The sequence below is a fragment of the Silurus meridionalis genome, chromosome 4, assembly GCF_014805685.1.
Source record: "Silurus meridionalis isolate SWU-2019-XX chromosome 4, ASM1480568v1, whole genome shotgun sequence".
Lineage (NCBI taxonomy): Eukaryota > Metazoa > Chordata > Actinopteri > Siluriformes > Siluridae > Silurus > Silurus meridionalis.
Genome location: NC_060887.1, coordinates 40,212,722 through 40,232,206, shown reverse-complemented (window position 1 = coordinate 40,232,206; position 19,485 = coordinate 40,212,722). Strand labels below are relative to the sequence as shown.

General features: G+C 41.3%; 2 protein-coding genes across 2 annotated transcripts in view; both read right to left on the bottom strand.

Moving 5' to 3' along the window:
- LOC124385133 (NACHT, LRR and PYD domains-containing protein 12-like) overlaps positions 1-19,485 on the bottom strand; it is a 281,935-nt gene that overhangs the window by 187,503 nt on the left and 74,947 nt on the right. The gene's annotated exons all lie outside the window — the stretch shown is intronic.
- Positions 1-19,485, bottom strand: part of LOC124385128 (NACHT, LRR and PYD domains-containing protein 12-like) — a 160,897-nt gene that overhangs the window by 126,604 nt on the left and 14,808 nt on the right. Inside the window, 5 exon segments of the mRNA XM_046848266.1 lie at positions 6,604-6,808; positions 9,805-9,862; positions 10,024-10,140; positions 12,551-12,667; positions 18,877-18,957. Of these exon segments, the coding sequence (XP_046704222.1) occupies positions 6,604-6,808; positions 9,805-9,862; positions 10,024-10,140; positions 12,551-12,667; positions 18,877-18,929 (550 nt within the window). The 5' untranslated portion in view covers positions 18,930-18,957.

Below are 19,485 nucleotides of genomic sequence, written 5' to 3'. Positions count from 1 at the left end.
CCATTAGTGGTCGCCATAGTGGATTATTCGTCTCCATATCCTCCTGTCCTCTACATCTGTCTTTTTCAAACCAACTACCTGCATGTCTTCCCTCAACACATCTATGAACCTAATCTTTGGTCTTCCTCTTGTTCTTCTACTGATATACCCTATGTACCTCCTCTGCACATGTCCAAACCATCTCAAGCCCTCACCTTGTCTCCAAATCGTCCTACATACGCTGTCTCTATAATAAACTAATTTCTAATCCTGTCCAACATCTTTAGCTCTGCTACCTCCAGCTCCACCTCCTGTCTTTTAGTCAGTGCCACTGTCTCTAAACCATACAACATCGCAGGACTCATCACAGTCCTATAAACTTTCCCTTTCACTTTTGCAGATACCCTTCTATCACAAATCCCTCCTGCCACTCTTCCCCACCCACTCCACCCTGTCTATGATCCATGGAGACTCCTGTCTGACCTTGTCTGTCAACCTGTCCATCACCACTGCAAACAGGAAAGGGCTCAGAGCTAATCCTTAATGCAGTCAAACCTCCACCTTGAACCAGTCTGTCGTTCCTACTGCACACTTCACTGCTGTCACACTGTCCTCTTACATGTCCTGCACCACCCTCTCATTCTCTGACACACCTGCCTTTTTCATACAATATCACAATTCCTCTCTCGGCACCCCGTCATACGCTTTCTCTAAATCCACAAACACACAATGCAACTCCTTCTGACCTTCTCTATACTCCTCCATTAACATTCTCAATGCAAATAATGTGTCTGTGGTGCTCTTTCTCTGCATGAAACCATACTGTTGCTCACAAATGGTCACCTCTTCTCTCAGCCTGGCTTCCACTACTCCTTCCCATAACTTCATGGTGTGACTGATTAACTTTATTCCTCTGTAGTTGCTGCAGGTCTGCACATCTCTCTTATTCTTATAAATTGGTACCACCACACTCCTTCTCCTTTCCTCAAGCATCCTTTCACCTTCCAAAATCTTAAACAATTTAGTTAAAAAATCCACTGCCAACCGACTTTCCACTCTTCATCCTCTTAAGAGCTGCTCTCACTTCCTTCTTACTAATCCTATCCACTTCCTGCTTCACCATCTCCATATCATACAACCTTTTCTTGCTCTCTCTCTTTCTCTCTGATTTTCCTTATTCATCAGCTGCTCAAAATCCTCCCTCCATCTTCTCAAAACACTCTCCTCACTAGTCAACACATTTCCATCTCCATCCTTTATTGCTCTAACTTGCAGTACATCCTTCCGTCGGTCCCCCTGCCCTGCCAATCGATACAAATCCTTTTCTCCTTCCTTAGTGTCCAACTTCACATACAGCTCCTCATATGCCTTTTCCTTGGCTTTTGCCACATCCCACTTCACCTGCTGCCGCATATTCTTTTACTCTTGCCTACTTTTCTCATCACTCTGTCGATCCCAATTCTGTTTCTCCAACCGCTTTCTCCTTATGCTTTCCTACACGTCCTCATTCCACCACACCGTCTCTTAGTCTTCCTTCTATTTCCAGATGTTACACCAAGTACTTTTCTAGCTGTCTCCCTTATCACTCGTGCAGTAGTTGCCCAATCATCCAGCACCTCTTCACCACCACCGAGATCCTGTCTGACCTCTTCCATGAACCTCACACTACAGTCTTCCTCCTTCAGTTTCCACCATCTTATTCTTCTTTCAGTCTTCAGTTTTCTTCTTCACCTCCAAATCCATCCGAAAGACCACTCATCACCACCTCTGTTCCCTTCACCTATAGGCCCATTAAAGTCTGCACCAATAATTCATTCCTAGGTACAATTCTTTTTTATATATTTGCATTTATTTTTATTTCTTTGTATTGCTGCTGTAACATAAAAATTTCCCCACTGTGGGACGAATAAAGGTTTATCTTATCTCCACCACTTCTTCTAAGTCAATCCAAAATTTTTCTTCTCCTCCATCTCACAGCCCACTTGTGGAACTTTGGGCTTCTAGTAGATCCTAGAACAGCAAAGTCCACTAAAGGCGGTAGATCATTCTCATATCTAGTTCCTAAACTCTGGAAAAGTCTTCCTGACAGTGTTCGGGGCTCAGACACACTCTCCCAGTTTAAGTGCAGTTTAAAAACATGTCTTTTTAGCAAAGCCTACACATAACAGACATCACATCATAACCTTGTGCTCCAGAATATATGATCACCTACACATTATCAACTTGTGCTATTAATATCATGAACAGCAGCTACGCCAATTCCTCTCCACTGCTTCTCTTTCTTTCCCCATCCCGAAGCATCCTGAGGTTTGGCCAGCTCCAGTCACGTCCCACCTCATGAAGATTATGGACCCTTAAAGAAGTAGATACCGAACTCGCAAACATCCCAAACCATCTAGAAATGTACCAGTGGCAATTGGATCCCACTACATGTGTGGAGTTTTGACATTGGATCTCCTGGAGTGTTTAAAGGCTCTGGCATGGAGAAGCTGATGCTGGATCTGTGATGATCACAAATGTTAAGCTCAATAGCTCCTACTTTTATACCAAAGACTGTAGAAAGAACATTACTTATAATCTTATATTACAGTGTTCATGTTAGTTCTCACTCTCCAGTGTTCTGTATTGTTGAAAGATTAAACTCTTGATGTCACCCAAAAGAGGATGGGTTCCCCTTTTGAGTCTGGTTCCTCTCAAGGTTTCTTTCTCATTACATCTAAGGGAGTTTTTCCTTGCCACAGTCGCCACGGCTGCTCATCAGGGATAAATGCACACCATTTCACCTTAACTGTTGATTTCTGTAAAGCTGCTTTGAGACAATGTCTTGTGAAAAGCGCTATACAAATAAATTTGACTTGACTTGGAGCATAAGCAATGATGACATTTATCATCACCCCTTCATCTTTTAGCTTCATGTTCATCACTGTCAGAAACTCTAAAGCTGCTTTTACCAACACAGACCTTTGTACGAAGTATTAAATAAATATCAGTTACTGTGTTCCATACATGGATGAGGGCTCACCAACTTAAACTCAACCCCAGCAAAACAGAACTGCTGGTCATCCCAGGTGATTCATCTCCAGGTCAAGATCTACAAATAACACTTCATGACTCTCCGCTCTCCCCTTCAGCCACTGCTCGTAACCTTGGGGTAACTATGGACAATGAACTGTCTTTTTTCCCACATGTCGCTAATGTTGCTCGTTCTTGTCGATTTCTTCTCTATAACATCCGAAGGATTCGACCATTTCTGTCCATACAGGCTGCCCAGTTGCTTGTTCAGTCCCTTGTCATTTCAAGACTGGACTACTGCAACTCTCTGCTGGCAGGTCTTCCCCTGAACGCTATTCGTCCACTGCAAATGATCCAAAACGCAGCTGCACGACTTGTGTTCAATCAGCCCAAGTTTTCCCACACCACCCCACTGCTGCGCTCCTTCACTGGCTTCCAGTAGCTGCACGTATCAGATTCAAAACACTGATGCTTGCCTACAAGGCCAAAATGGACCAGCACCATCTTACCTCAGTGACCTCATCACATCTCGCACTGCACCACGCTGTCTGAGATCCTCCAGCACTGCTCGACTGGTACCACCTTCTCTCAGAATGAGAGGTAAGTACAATTCAAGGCTCTTCTCTGTTCTGGCACCGAGGTGGTGGAATGAACTTCCCCTAGATGTCCGTACAGCAGAGTCCCTGACTATCTTTAAGCGACGACTGAAGACCTACCTCTTCCTGAAATACCTAAATTAGCACTTTCCAAGTTTGTAGAATTCGAGTTATATTTATATTGAGTTTGTATTCTTGCGTACCAGTGTAGATTTATTCACTACTAGAGATTTAAAGCACGTTTGTACGTTGCTCTGGATAAGGGCGTCTGCTAAATGCCGCAAATGTAAATGTAAATGTAAATACATTTTCCCTGTGTCATTTCACATGATTACACATTAATGATGTTTAATAATGTGAAATGACACTGGGAAAATGTATTGTCTATTGTCTATACAATAATCTATTGTATACAATAGTAGTTTCATACATTAATAGTACCAGTAGTTAAGTACACTAAATTTACATTTATATACAAACTGTACAGTCACTAATGTACATTTATTGTACTAAACTACTGTTTAGCAGCTATTAGTGTACAAAACTACTATTGTACTATTCACAACAAGCATTACTTTCGGCTTCTCCCATTAGGGGTCGCCACAGTGGACCATCTGCATGTTTGATTTGGCACGTTTTTACGCTGGATGCCCTTTCTAACTCAACCCTCCATATTTATCCTGGCTTGGGACCGGCACTAAGGCTTGTGCAACCTTAATGGCTGGGGTTGGTTCCCTGACCAGGGATCGAACCCGGGCCGCAGCGGTGAGAGCATCACATCCTAACCACTAGACCATTAGGGAACATTATTCACTACAAACATTAATGATTAATAATTTTGATGACTTCATTCTGCACTTAAGCTTTTTAGCAATGATTTAAATCATATCAGCAAACACTGGTTACCTGATTGGAGTAATGAATGATAATCATGATCCTAATCAGTGCAGTGTCATTAGTGTTCATTTTAAATAATAACTACATTTATGGAATTAGTAACACATTTATGAAATCATTTTAAATGACTTACACAGCTTTTCTGGATGCTTTGACCACTGGCAGCAGCCTCAGAAGACATTCATCTGATGGGTCATATTTCCTCAAATCAAACACATCCAGATTCTCTTCTGAGTTCAGCAACACAAACACCAGAGCAGACCACTGAGCAGGAGAGAGTCTGACTCCACTGAGACACCTGGAATTACTCCTGTTCAGGTAACGTTGTACTTCCTGTTCTAGAGAATCATCATTCAGTTCATTCAGACAGTGGAACAGATTGATGGATTTCTCTGGAGAAGGATTTTCTCTGATCACCTTCTTGATGTACTCAACTGTTTCCTGTTTGCTGTGAGAGCTACTTTCTGTCTGGGGCAGTAACTCTCGTAAGAGAGTCTGATTGGACTCCAGTGAGAGACCCAGAAGGAAGCGGAGGAACAGGTCCAGGTGTCCATTCTCACTCTGTAAGGCTTTTTTCACTACACACCTCAAAAATGCAGACATGTTTGATTTGGTGAAAAGATCTAACAGATTGCTGATTGATTGTTTTTTAAACTTTTTGCTCTTGAAGGAGAGAAATGTGTATAAAGCAGCCAGAAACTCCTGAACACTCAGATGTACAAAGCTGAACACCTTCCCCAGGTGAAGCCCAAACTCCTCTCTGAAGATCTGAGTACACACTCCTGAGTACACTGACACTTCCCGGACATCAATACCACACTCTCTCAGGTCTTCCTCATAGAAGATCAGGTTTCCTTTCTCCAGCTGTTGGAAAGCCAGTTTTCCCAGTGCCAGGATAATCTCTTTGGTCTGCTGAGGATCAGGGTCACATTTCTGATGGTACTTTTGGTACTTGTGTTTGATCTGAAAGATCAGGAAGTGTGTGAACATTTGAGTCAGAGTCTTAGGGATCTCTCCACTCTCTGCTTCACCCAACATTCTCCCAAGAACAGTGGCTGAGATCCAGCAGAAGACTGGGATATGACACATGATGTAGAGGCTTCTGGAAGACTTAATGTGTGTGATGATTTTATTGGTCAGGCTCTGATCACTGATCCTCTTCCTGAAGTACTCCTCTTTCTGAGGATCACTGAACCCTCGTACCTCTGTTACCTGGTCTACACACTCAGGAGGGATCTGATTGGCTGCTCCTGGTCGAGAGGTGATCCAGAGGAGAGCAGAGGGAAGCAGATTCCCCTTGATGAGGTTCGTCAGAAGCACATCCACTGAGGCAGATTCTGTCACATCACACAATCTCTCATTGTTCTGGAAATTTAGAGGAAGTCGACACTCATCCAGACCATCAAAGATCAACACCACTTTATTCCTCTCACAGTCTATTAATCGTAATTCTTTTATTTCTGGGAAAAAGTGATGAAGAAGCTCCATCAGACTGAGATGTTTCTGCTTCATCAGATTCAGCTCTCTAAAGGGAAGTGGAAACATGAAGGTGACGTCCTGATTTGCTTTTCCTTCAGCCCAGTCCAGAATGAACTTCTGCACAGAGACTGTTTTTCCAATTCCAGCAACTCCTTTAGTCAGCACACTTCTGATGGACTTGTCTTTAAAGAGATCATTACATTTGATGGGTGTCTCCTGTGTTGCTGGTCTCCTGGACACTGTCTCAATCTGTCTCACCTCATGTTCATTATTGACGTCTCCACTCCAACCCTCTGTGATGTAGAGGTCTGTGTAGATCTCATTCAGAAGTGCTGAGCTTCCATGCTGTGAGATTCCTTCAGTAATTCTTTTACATTTCTCTCTCAGTTTGGATTTGATTTTTTTTTGCTGGTGCACAGAGACGAGTTCTGATAAAAAGAAGAATAAAATGTAAACTCTCTGATCATCTCTGTGAGCTACTGATATTTTCATAGCTGTATATCATATGGAATGTCAGTACTGATGTGTTATTATATTGTGTTGATAAAAGCACATCATTATGATGAGATGTGTTTAATAAATGTACAGCAGTTTCCTTCCTCTGAAGATAAAGTGATGTTAGAACCCCATGAGGTCTTACTGTTCTGCAGTGTGTTAGCGAGATCTGTGTGCTTCATGTTCTTCAGGAAGTGCAGTGTGATCTTCAGCACTCCCTCTCTGACACTGCTCTGATCCTCCTCATCCTCCACCTCCCTCTCAGAGCATGCTGGGTAATCTGGACTCAGGAGCTTCTTATATCTCTTCAGTTCATTCTGTATCAGAGTGATGACTTTGTGCTCCAGATCCTGATTTGTAACAGAAGCAAAAAAAAAAAAAAAAAAAACCACACTTCACTTATATCAAACAATATAATCCACAGGTCACCAATAGGTGGCAGCCAAAACAGTTATTATAATACAGTTATATACTATTTTCACTGGTGCAGCTTTCGTAGTCTTTACGTTAAGCCATCACGCATGATACCAAGTATGTGCATTCCAGGTGGTAAACATTGTGACTCTACAGTGCAGACAGATAAGAGTTAGAGGCAGGTTACACATGAAAAGACGGTAGAAAGAAAAAGAAAGATAGCGTTACATGTAGAAAACAAAGGGAGAGAAATGTTTGAGAGAGATGGAGAAAGAAAGAGAAAAATACGGAACAAATGGCGCTCTCCAAAAAAAGTAAAGTGGACAGCGAAAATAAAAGCATTTAATCCGGAATGGACAGACTAAATACTGTTCATACTGGGAGCACTAAACCAGTGTGCGTCAGATGTTCAGAAACTGTGGCTCTTATTAAACGTGCCAATGTGAAACGCCATTATGAGACAAAACATAAAGGTAATGAACAAACATACCCACTTAAATGTGAAGTGAGATGACAGAAAATAAATAGTCTCAGAGCCCAGTATGACCAGTCCACCAGGATCCTCAGCCACACATTCACTGCCCAAAAACGTGCTCATGAGTGTTTTCTCAGAGTTGCTTGGATTTTGGGTCAACACAAAAAGCCATTTACTGATGGAGGGGTTGTCAAAGAATGTATGAGTGCAGTAGCTGAAACACTATTTGAGGGAAAACAAAAACAAGAGTTATATGATAAAATAAAGCAAATACCATGTCAGAATCATCTGCCACAAAGAAAGGTGAAATATTAACTCAGGATGTGCTAAACCAGCTAGATGAAGCCATGCGTAAGGCATCATGTGTAGGCTTAGCTGTGGATGAGTCCAACGACATGTGTAACAATGCTCAGCTGTTAGTGTCATTAAAGAGATGTTAACAAAGAGAAGAATAGAGCTCAAACAAGTGGTTTTAATAACCACAGATGGAGCCCCTGCCATAATAGAAAGAGAGAGAAGCTGTAGCAAGACTGAAAGAGGACAATCCTGAGCTCATAGCTTACCATTGCATCATTCATCAATCTGTTCTCTGTGCCTCCCTGTCAGATAAGCATGCTGAGGTGATGAATACAATGATGAATTTTCTCAGGGCATTGTCTTCCTACCAGCACCGCATGCTTAGGAAATTATTGAGAGAAGTTGATGCCAATGCTGATTATCTTTTGCTAAACAACAATGTGAGATGGCTCAGCAAAGGCAGGGTGTTAGCACGCTTTTGGTCCATCAGGAGGGAAGTAGGATCTTTTTTGGCAGAACTAAGAAATCAGAAGGCAACACAGTTTTCTTTCTTTTTCGAAAATGAGAAACAGATGGAAAATGTGGCCTTTTTGGTTGATATCACTTCACATCTGAATGAACTGAATTTGAGGCTACAGGGCAATGACAATTCAATTTGTGAACTCATGACAGCTGTCCGCTCCTTTCAGAGGAAACTTAAGGGGTTCACGGAAGACCTTCAGGGAGACTGTGCACACTTCCCAGCAGTGGAACAGGTTCAGGGACAGAGAGATGTGTCTTCTTTTGTTGACTTTATTGATAAGCTGATTGTAAACTTCAGCCACCGTTTTGACAGCTTCAGCTTTAGACAGCAACTCACCATGTTCATTCAGAACCCATTTCTCATCACTGATGTCAGGGGATTCTCAAAGGAAGTCACACAGCACTTTAAGTTGATAAATGATGGGCCTCTTCCTGTCAGTAAGCACGGGTGCAGAGGTAGGTGCAGAGTGACTGGATGGGAGGACCCAAATGCAGGATGCACACAAGGTTATGGGGAAAAAATTAATTTAATATATAAAGTAAGGCCAAGGGGCAAAGGCAAAAACAGAATCCAAAACGATCCAGGGTCAAAACAGGCAAACAGGGCAATGCGTGAAAAGACAAAACCAAATCCAAAACAGTCCAAAAATCCAGAAACCAGCAAAACAGTACAATACAGGGCAGAGCAAAACATAAACCAAAAACAGTCCAAACTATAAAACCAGAGGCAGGGCAGAACAGAGGTCAAGGACAGGATCCAGAACAGGCAGGATGATCAGGATCAGGAAGAGGAACTAGAGCAGGCAGGATGGCATGAATAATCTCAGGGGCTAGGAAACCGGTAAGATAATCTGGCCAGGAGCTAAAGTCTTGATTCTCCTTATATACCGGGAGGCGCGGGAAAAACGGCAAGATGGCCGCCGACCCGGAAGTGCTCGCTGCGAAACCGGAAGTGCGCACAGTGTGCCCTGGAGATCCTGGCCCAGGTTTAAAATACTGGCAGGACAAGCTAGAGCTCAATTCTCTCACTGAGCAAAAAGTGGGGGAGTGGGATATAAGAGAGGAAGAAAGTGATACTCTAAAACTGTTCAATTGTTAAGATGTGTTGAGATTTATTATCTGTAACATTGGTTGAGACTGTTGATTTGACAGTCAGGTATTGATTACATGCAGACATTGATACAACTACTAGGCTACTTCAATGTATATCACACTAATAGTTAAGATATTATGACCTTCCAGACCTTTGCTTCAAGAAATGTTCTCAATACCCCTGCTATAATGTAACATAAGAATGTGTTCATTACTGACATCCAGACAAACTGGTTTCAGACGAGTAAAAACATGAAGGTGAGTCACTGAGTATTAAGAAGGGGGCAAAAGGAGCAATGAAAATGCTGATGATTCAATAAAATAAAAAAAAAAAGAACAGTTTGGAAATAAAGCAAGGAACAAAGAAGAAGAATAAGAAAAGAAGGAAACGATATTTTCAATAAACAATTCAATAATACATTTAAGGAAACAACACACTCATGTTCTCTCTGACTGCTGCTCAGGATTTTGTTTCTTTCACACTGCAGTGAGAGTGGAATACACACACACACACGCACACACGCACGCACACACACACACACACACCTTGAATATGGCCTCTAAATGACTCTTCTCAGTGATATTTGATTTCTTCTTCTGCAGTCTGTGAACAAATAAAACACTTGTTAAAAGTAGAATAAAGACTATAAATCATATTCATAACTACAAACACAAAGCAGTGAATACACACATATTACAGAGATGTTTGATTATGTGAGAGTGTGAGTGATAAAACACTGCACTCATACATTCAACTGTCCTCACCTCAGATCAGTAGTACAGTCTGTGTCTTTAAAGTATATTGGAAGATCCATTGACTGTTCACTCTTCATGGACACACAGCTGGGTTCAGGTGAGTCTGATCTCTTATACATTACTGAGCTGAGAAATAGGAGAACACAGGATTTAAAGTATTTATTAAACCAGTGTGTAAAAAAGTGTTGGTTCTATTTCTCTCCCCCCTCTTTTTAGATTATATATAGTCGTGTGAAAAATATTTTCTTTTTTTTTAATGTTTGTAATTCTTTAATGTTTCAAATCATCAGACTAATTTAAATATTAGTAAAAGAGAACAAGTGAACACAAGATTTTTTTTAAATAAAGGTTTTTATTATTGAGGGAAAACAACATCCAAAACTACATGACCCTGTTTGAAAAAAGTATTTGCCCCCTAAAACTAATAACTGGTTGGGTCACTCTTAGCAGCAACAACTGGAATCAAGCATTTGCAATAACTTGCAATGAGTCTGTTACAGCACTGTGGGGGAATTTTGGTCCACTCATCTATGCAGAATTGTTGTTATTCAGCCACATTGGAGGGTTTTCGAGTATAAACTGCCTTTTTAAGGTCATGACACAACATCTCAATAGGATTCAGGTCAGGACTTTGACTAAGCCACTCCAAAGACTTCATTTTGTTTTTCTTCAGATTTTTAGAGGTGGATCCAGCTTGCTTGCTTGTGTTTTGGAACATTGTCCTGCTACAGGATGCAAGTTGGCTTCAGCTTGAGGTCCAGAACAGATGGCATGAACACATTCTCCTTGAGGATTTTTTGGTAAGCAGCAGAATTCAATTTTCCATTTATTTCATCAAGTCTTTCAGGTCTTGAAGCAGCAAAACAGCCCCAGACAATCACACTACCACCAATATTCTTTTTCTGAAATGCTGTGTTACTTTTACACCAGACGTAATGGGAGACAAACCTTTCAAAAAGTTTATCTTTTGTCTCATCAGTCCACAGAGTATTTTTTCCCAAAAGTCTTAGGGATCATCAAGATGTCAAGATGTTTTCTGGTAAAACTGAGAGGAGCATAAAAGGGCATTAATATATATATATATATATATATATATATATATATATATATATATATATATATATATATATATATATACAGTGTTGTGCTCGTTACTAAAAAATAGTAACTAGTTACAGTTACTCGTTACGTCATTCAAAAAGTAACTCCGTTACTTTGTTGATTACTTACACCAAAAAGTAATGCGTTACCGTTAAAACTTTTTAGTTACTTTTTTAAAGAACCTTCTTTAATGTTCACATTAATGCCCTTTTATGCGTTATGGTCTACAAACACAAAACTGACTAAAACACAAAGTAATTTTTAAACACTATTTTATTAAAGTCAGACCAACACAAACTGAATATATCACAAGGATTTCTGAAATAAATAACAGAACAAGCTGAATAATATATTCACAATCAAAAACTAAAGTGGCTTCTGCTGTTGTGTTGAGCTCTTAAACATGTTCCTTTCACAGCTGAAGTATGAAAACTATCAACAATGTAGAACAGAACACCGGGTTAGCTTCTAGCTTCTAGCATGGAGTTTCTGGAGGAGCTTCAACAGATTGGAGTTGCTGTTTATCGCAGTAGATACGAGCTTTGAACCAGGAAGACACAGCTTACATTAGACTAAAAAGTTTTTGTCTTTATGCTCAACTAAAGTGAAATAATGAGCATATTTCCACTTTGAGAAACTCGTCTTGCTCTCGCCTCGACTCGCCATTACTGCCGCACAGACCTGAATAAATGGAGACACGCCCACAGTGCGTCTGCTTCGTGTTTACAGTGGTTTATCCACCAATCCTACAATGTGATGCTGCTCTAAGCAGGTTAGGCTGTAGTCTACACTTCAGCCCAAATTCATTCATTTAAAAAAGTAATGGGTAACGCACCATACGGTAACGGAGTTACTTTATTTTTTTTAAAGTAACGCGTTACAGTATTAGTTACGTGTTACTGCCTCGCTTTCGAAGCATCTTTGATAAGTTGTGCTCGCGTTTTGTGCTTTTTGTACATTTACACTACTTTATCACATTTCTTTTTATAACCATGGGTCCGAAGAAAGTGAGTGGAAAGGTCAGTGCTCAGAAGAAGATGATGTCTATTGAATTAAAGTGTGAAATCATAGGAAAACATGAACAAGGTGTGCGAGTGATTGACTTGGCGAGGCAGTACAGGCGTAGTACTTCAATGATAATTTGCTTTGAATGCGAGCAAATTGACATACGAGCAAGGTTACGAAACAAATTAAGCTCATATGTCGAGGTACCTATATATATATATATATATATATATATATATATATATATATATATATATATATATATATATATATATATAATCTAAACAGAGAGAGGGTAGAGAGAGAAAGTGAGAGAGAGAGAGATATTTAAGGTAAAACAGAACTATAGTAAACAGGCTAGTTAATGATAACACAAAACAGATGTGACAATTCTCCCAATATCCCCTATAGACAACAACTATTTACTCACCTCAGATCAGTAGTACAGTCTGTGTTTCTAAAGTTTATTGGCTTTTCCATTGACGCATCACTCTTCATGGACACACAGCTGGGTTCAGGTGAGTCTGATCTCTTACCCTGAATCAGACTAAACACACACAACCACTGCATCATTATTACTGTTCTGCAGCAACACTGAATAATGAAACTGGAGTTAAAATCTGATGATGTTCTTATTAACACTGATCCCATTCTTTAACCTTCATACTTTATCCAGCTACAAGAATAACGTCCCTATTTTACGTATGTAACCTAGTTCCCTGAGGGAACCATATGCTGCGTCAAAACGCTTTGGGAACTTGCCTGAGTGTTCACGCTCTGAAATACTGTGTGTAATTAGTCAAAAATAGGATGCTGGCCATCACCGGCGGGATGACGTCACGACCAGGAAGTATAAAACGCATATGGAGTGAGGCAGCGGCAGCTTCTGTTAGGGAGAAGGAAGCACTGCAGGGATGCCAGAGGTGTATAGTGACGCAGCCTCTCGTTCCCTCATTGAACTAGGGTTACATACGTAACCTTGAGATGGTCCTTTTTAGGATCTCGAGCTGTTTCGAAATGTTTTGGTAATGGGGTCAAATCACGCCAGACTGACCACTCCCTGCCTAGTGTGTGTCTGTCAAACACTACAGTTTTGAGGCAGCCACACTCTGGGTGGAGTGAGTGAAAATATTCAGTGTCCGAAAGCAGGTCAAGTCTTTAATATTGATTTTGATAATCAGGAAGACTCCTTAAGAGCAGCAGTTGTGTCCATTCTAGATTCAGTTGGAATTAATCAGAATGTTATAGGACCCACTCATAGTGGTGGACACACTCTCGATTTGTTGTTAACATTGAGATTAAAAATAAAAAACTTAGTCATAATTCCACAGTCTAAAGCTATTTCAGACCAGTATCTAATCTCGTACAGTAATATGCCTAAGTCATTGCATTTCTACGTCACCACGTTACCGTGTTAAGCGTACTTTCACGTCAGCTACAGCACCGCGTTTTATTAATAATCTTCCCGAAATTACGATATTAGATAGATCTCCGTCAGACCCCGCAGAGCTCGACTGGGCCACTGAACATCTAGAAACAACGTTACGTTACACTCTAGATGATGTAGCTCCCCTTAAGACCAAAATGATCAGGGAGAAAAAATTAGCACAATGGTATAATGATCATACGCGCACCTTAAAACAGACCACTCGAAAATTTGAACATAAATCGCATCAAACAAAATTAACAGAATTTCAAATAGCATGGAAGGAGAGCCTCTTAAATTATAGAAAATCTGTGCTGCTAGATCAGCATATTTCTCCACCCTCATAGAAAATAACAAGCATAATCCTAGATTTTTATTCAGCACGGTAGCAAAATTAACAGGAAATAAAAGCACTGCACTCACATGCACACCATCAAGGCAAGAAAACCAGATGGTTAATATAAATCCAAATTATTTTACAAGTAACCCTGTAGACAGCAGTGTAATTATAACAGACAATCAACTACAAAGCTTCACTCCTATTCATGAGAATGACTTAATTTCATTAATCTCCTCATCAAAATCATCAACCTGCATTCTCGATCCCTTGCCTCCAAGTTTCTTTAAACAGATAGCTCCAGAGGGAATTGAACCTGTTTTAAAAATAATTAACTCTTCCATTAGCACTGGTTATGTACCTAAATCCTTTAAACTGGCAGTTATCCACCCCCTTATTAAGAAACCTGACCTTGACCCATGTCAGTTGTCCAACTACAGACCAATATCAAATCTCCCCTTTATATCCATTTTAGAAAAGGTTGTAGCACAGCAGTTCTGCTCACACCTACTTATGAATAACATTTTTGAAATGTATCAGTCAGGATTTCGGCCTCATCATAGCACAGAGACGGCGCTAGTTAAGGTGGTAAATGACCTGTTATTGGCCTCTGATCAGGGTTTTGTCTCCTTACTTGTTTTGCTCGACTTTAGTGCAGCTTTTGACACCAGTGATCACACTATACTGCTTGCTAGACTTGAGAACGTTGTAGGAATAAAGGGAACAGCTCTCTCTTGGCTCAGGTCTTATTTGACTGATCGCTATCAGTTTGTTGATGTAAATGGTGAGTTCTCCACACTCTATGAGGTAAAGTTTGGTGTTCTTCAAGGATCTGTCTTAGGCCCACTGCTTTTCTCTTTATATATGCTGCCTCTTGGTGAAATCATTCATAAACATGGGGTTTGCTTCCATTGCTATGCTGATGACACACAGCTGTATATTTCAGCAAAGCCAGATGAGAGAGATCAGCTTAACAATGTTGAGAAGTGTGTAAAGGACATTAGACAGTGGATGCTTAATAACTTTTTTCTGTTTAACTCAGTTAAGACGGATGTACTTTTACTAGGACCACATGCAGCTAGAAGTAAACTTTCCAATTACCTAGCATCTCTGGATGGTGTTTCTGTTTCAGCATGTACGGCTGCCAAAGACCTTGGTGTGATTATTGACCCGAGTCTTTCCTTTGAGTCTCATGTGAATAATATTACCAGGATCTCCTTCTTTCACCTTAAAAATATTGCTAAAATTAGAAATATGATGTCGTTACAGGATGCAGAAAAACTAGTTCATGCTTTTGTTACTTCTAGATTAGACTACTGTAACGCTTTACTGTCTGGGTGTGCAAGTAAGTGCAGAAATAAGCTTCAGTTAGTTCAGAATGCAGCAGCAAGAGTCCTCACTAGATTTAGGAAATATGACCACATCACCCCTGTTTTAATCATCTACACTGGCTCTCAATCAAATCTCGCATTAATTATAAAATATTACTACTGACGTATAAAGCACTTAACGGTCTCGCACCGCAGTATCTGAGTGAACTTCTGTACCAGTATGATCGTCCACGCCTACTTAGATCAAAAGGTGCTGGCTATCTGTTGGTTCCTCAAATAATGAAGACTACAGCAGGGGGGCAGATCTTTCTCTTATAAAGCCCCACAGTTATGGAACAGCCTTCCAACCAGTGTTCGGGACTCAGACACAGTCTTGTTTAAGTCGAGGTTGAAAACTTATTTATTTAGTCAAGCCTTTTATCAGTAGATTTTTCTTAGGTAAAGGCTCAGATCTGGAGGGAACATGGATATAGAGTGTTTGGTGAACTGGGATATTTGTATGCTGTCGTCCCCTCACATTCACACGTTCACTTGGGTTTGTTGACGGTGGTGTGGTGGGTCGTCTCTTATCCCAGAGATCCCTCATGATTGTGTTACCTTCTGGTTCTCCCTTTTAGTTATGCTGCCATAGCGAGTCTTGCCGGAGTCCAAACTGCACAGTGACATTGACTTTCATACACCAATAGGGACACTTAATAATCCATATCCTTCTCTTTCTGTCACCCTCTCTCTCTCTCTTGCTCTCGGTCGAGTTAAACATGCTCCTGAGGCTCCAGTGACCACTGTTCCTGCCCCTCTCGCCTCTGTGGATCTTCACACTTCTGTGCAGCTTGAGACGGTATCTCATCAACACCTTGGGTGGTTCCATGTAATTCCGGAGTAGAACGGGTGCTTTGAGGATGGATTAGACTGTAGTTGGTGTCGGCGGTCTGCTGCACTGACTCGGGAGTGCAGTCTGCTTCTGATCGTCATTACTGTACCCCGCAGCATTGTATATCAGCTTCAAACATTTGGTGCAACCCAGATGAGGATGGGTTCCCTCTTGAGTCTGGTTCCTCTCAAGGTTTCTTCCTTATGCCATCTCGGGGAGTTTTTCCTTGCCACAGTTGCTCATCAGGGACAAACATACTTACAAAAAACATATTTACGTTTAATCACCACATTATCTGTGTAAAGCTGCTTTGAGACAATGTTCATTGTTAAAAGCGCTATACAAATAAAAATGAATTGAATTGAATTGAGCTCTGACCCCGAAGGGAGCTGGTGACCAGAGCACTCATAAGATCTTGTTATGGCATCAACAATCCACCTGCTCAAAGTCTGCTTATTAGCAGGAAGGCCTCTCTTGGGAGTGAGAATGCCTGTAATCTTACAGGTCATGGGATGACTGAGGGCACCTTGGGGTTTGTCAGGACCAATGTTGGGGGTAACATGTTACAAGTAACCTGCGTTATGTAATAATATTACTTTTCTGATGTAACGAGTAAAGTAGTGCGTTACTTTATAAATGTTCACATTAATATCTGAGTTAGTTATTATGGACATGTGTGAATTTATGTGCCCATTTTTTCACTTTTTATACCCCACATTCACTTAAATTTACATATTTTTCTTTTACTTCTCCTTACTAATTTACATACACAAATAATTTTGCGTGGCTTTGCATATCCCACCTTTTGCTTACGTGTTTTTCTGGTAAGTTTATACCTATTCTTGGTAAAATGCCACCCCTTTCCAGGAGGCCTCATTCACCTCAATATCTTTTTAATTTACATGTACATTGAAAACATCTGATGTTAAACATCTGACATTTTCTCCTTGTAAAAATCCTCTGATCCTGCATTTTACCACTTAAAAAACAACCAATCCTCCCCCGCAATTTTGACACCTTCTTTATGGGGGTACAAGAAGGCACTAGCCGTACCTGGGGAAATATTCAGGATAGAAGGGGCCACAGAAAGGGCCTGCAAGTCCCCTATTCTCTTGATAGAGCAGATGGCAAACAAGAACACAGTCTTGATGGAAAGGTGCCTCAGCTAGAGGCTCGAAGGGGTGCTCAGTCAGAGCCCCCAAAACGACGGCCAAGTCCCACCCAAGCACTCTAGGTCGTACCGGGGGCCTCAGCCTCTGGAAGCCAGGAGCTACCAGTAAGAGACAGACTCTGTCCCAGCAAACTCTCACCAGAATGCCTGGAAGCAGTGTGACGAGGTTTAAGGCATACAGACACAGCTTCGGCCATGCCTGAGCCATGGCGCCAGACGGAAAGTGAAACGTCTTTCGACATGCGAACAGATCCACCTAGGCTCTTTTGAATTTCTTCCAAACCTGCTCCACCACAGCAGGTATCTGCTGCCTTATTCAACCAACCAGGGATGTAAACTGCTCTCAAAGTGAGGAGCTTCCCCTGAGCCCAAAGGAGGATCTGGTGCCTAGATGGTTGATGAAAGAGACCACCACAGAATTGTCCGTATGGAGGTGTGAGAGGAAATGGATCTCTAGGCAGTTGATGTGCCAGCGTAGATGGGGCCCTTCCCCTTTTGGGCAAAATGACAACTCATGACAGGGCATGCACTCGATAAAGCGGTGCAGCACACCACTTCATCAAAACACAGCCAGAACCCCCGAGAAAGTCTTGTGTCAGGACTTTTCCGTCGAAGTCTTCCTGTTGAAAATGACAGTCCTCAGATCATCCTCTGTCACGCAGGATCCCTCACAGGAGGAGAGCGAGTCACGACACTGTGTCTCTGCACTTCCTGGTTGGAGATGGGGGGTTGCAGTTGGGGCTGCTCGGAGGCATGGGAGGTACCTCTGGAACACTGCCGCCTTTTTCTTATTCTCCTGAAACCTTTTGACCACTGAGCTTACGTAGTCGCTGAAGAGGCTAAAAGGGATTAGCGGGGTGTCCAGCAGGATGGCCCAGTATGGCCCTATGTCTCTATTAGACATCTCTGACAGAGTGAGCCACAGGTGCCTTTCTGTGGAGAGCAGGGCAGATATAGACCGGCCAATTGCCCTATTGGTCTCTTTATTGGTTCTGCGAGCCAGATCCGCCGTACGGTGAAGCTCATCAAAAAGTCTGCCCATCCAACTACATCAAACTCATGCAGCAGGCCAGACTGATATGCCTGCAACACTGCCATGGTGTGCAGGGACGCAGCAGCTTGACCTGCTGAAGCATAGGCTTTACCCACGAATGCTGATGTATTGCATAGGGGCTTCATGGTTAGTGTCGGTGTCTTAAGTAAGGAGGCGATTCTGAAAGAGAGATAGCTGGCAAGTGTCTCTTAAACCCGTGGCATCGCCTCATAACCATGTTCTTTCCACCCCATAATGTTGGAATACACATTAGAACTGCAAGGTCCGGCTGCAAACCCCAGGAGCTCGCACGGCGCTCTGCCTCAGCCAGAGCGGGGCCAGATGTGCGAGGAGCTAGGGCACTCTCCTTTTTAACACAGCTTGAGTTCCTGAAAGGGAACTTGGGGTTAGACGTGTTGCTCAGTAGCTTAATGTCACTAATCATCCGCTGGTTTTTACCATCTGGAGACAAAGCTGCTGAATTCAACTCTTCACTCGTCACTTTTCACAGATACACATCAGAGTCTGATCTGTTTAGTGTTGGTGAATACATTTCTATTTTTCACAGAGTCACAACCTTCACTCACCTCTCATCTTTCTTTATGTCCTGTTTCACAGAGTCGCTCATTCTGGAGGACATTTCTAGTCCTACAGAGGAACCTGTAAACCTACAGAGAGAGAGAGAGAGAGAGAGAGAGAGAGAGAGAGAGAGAGATTTATTTGATTTTTCAACAGACATTTATTAAATCAATAAAAAAATCAAAGAAAAGTACACAAGGAAAAAAAAGTGTAACATCAACAAAGCAAAACATTAAAATGTAAGGTAAACAAAACATTATTAAAACACCACTGCATTGTAAAGAGTTTCTGATTGTTTATCTCTTTGTAATATTTAAATTAAACTAATATTTTGGATCTGATAAGAATCGTAAAAAGCAGTATTATGTCTTGGCCATGAGATTTGTTTATTATGATTTTCCTTGAAACATAAATTGCTCTTTTTGCTTGTCCACTTATAAAGTTAATCAACTGCCATTTGTGTCTTTGATTACGGTTGTGCCCAGCCAAATAAAAGCATTAGATATCAAATTCTCTCCATAACTTAAAAAATATGAGTTCCTGCAGGACAAACAGTGGCTTTAGTCTAATACAATCTAAAAACCAGTGAAAATTGTCTCTCTAAGACCACAAAAATT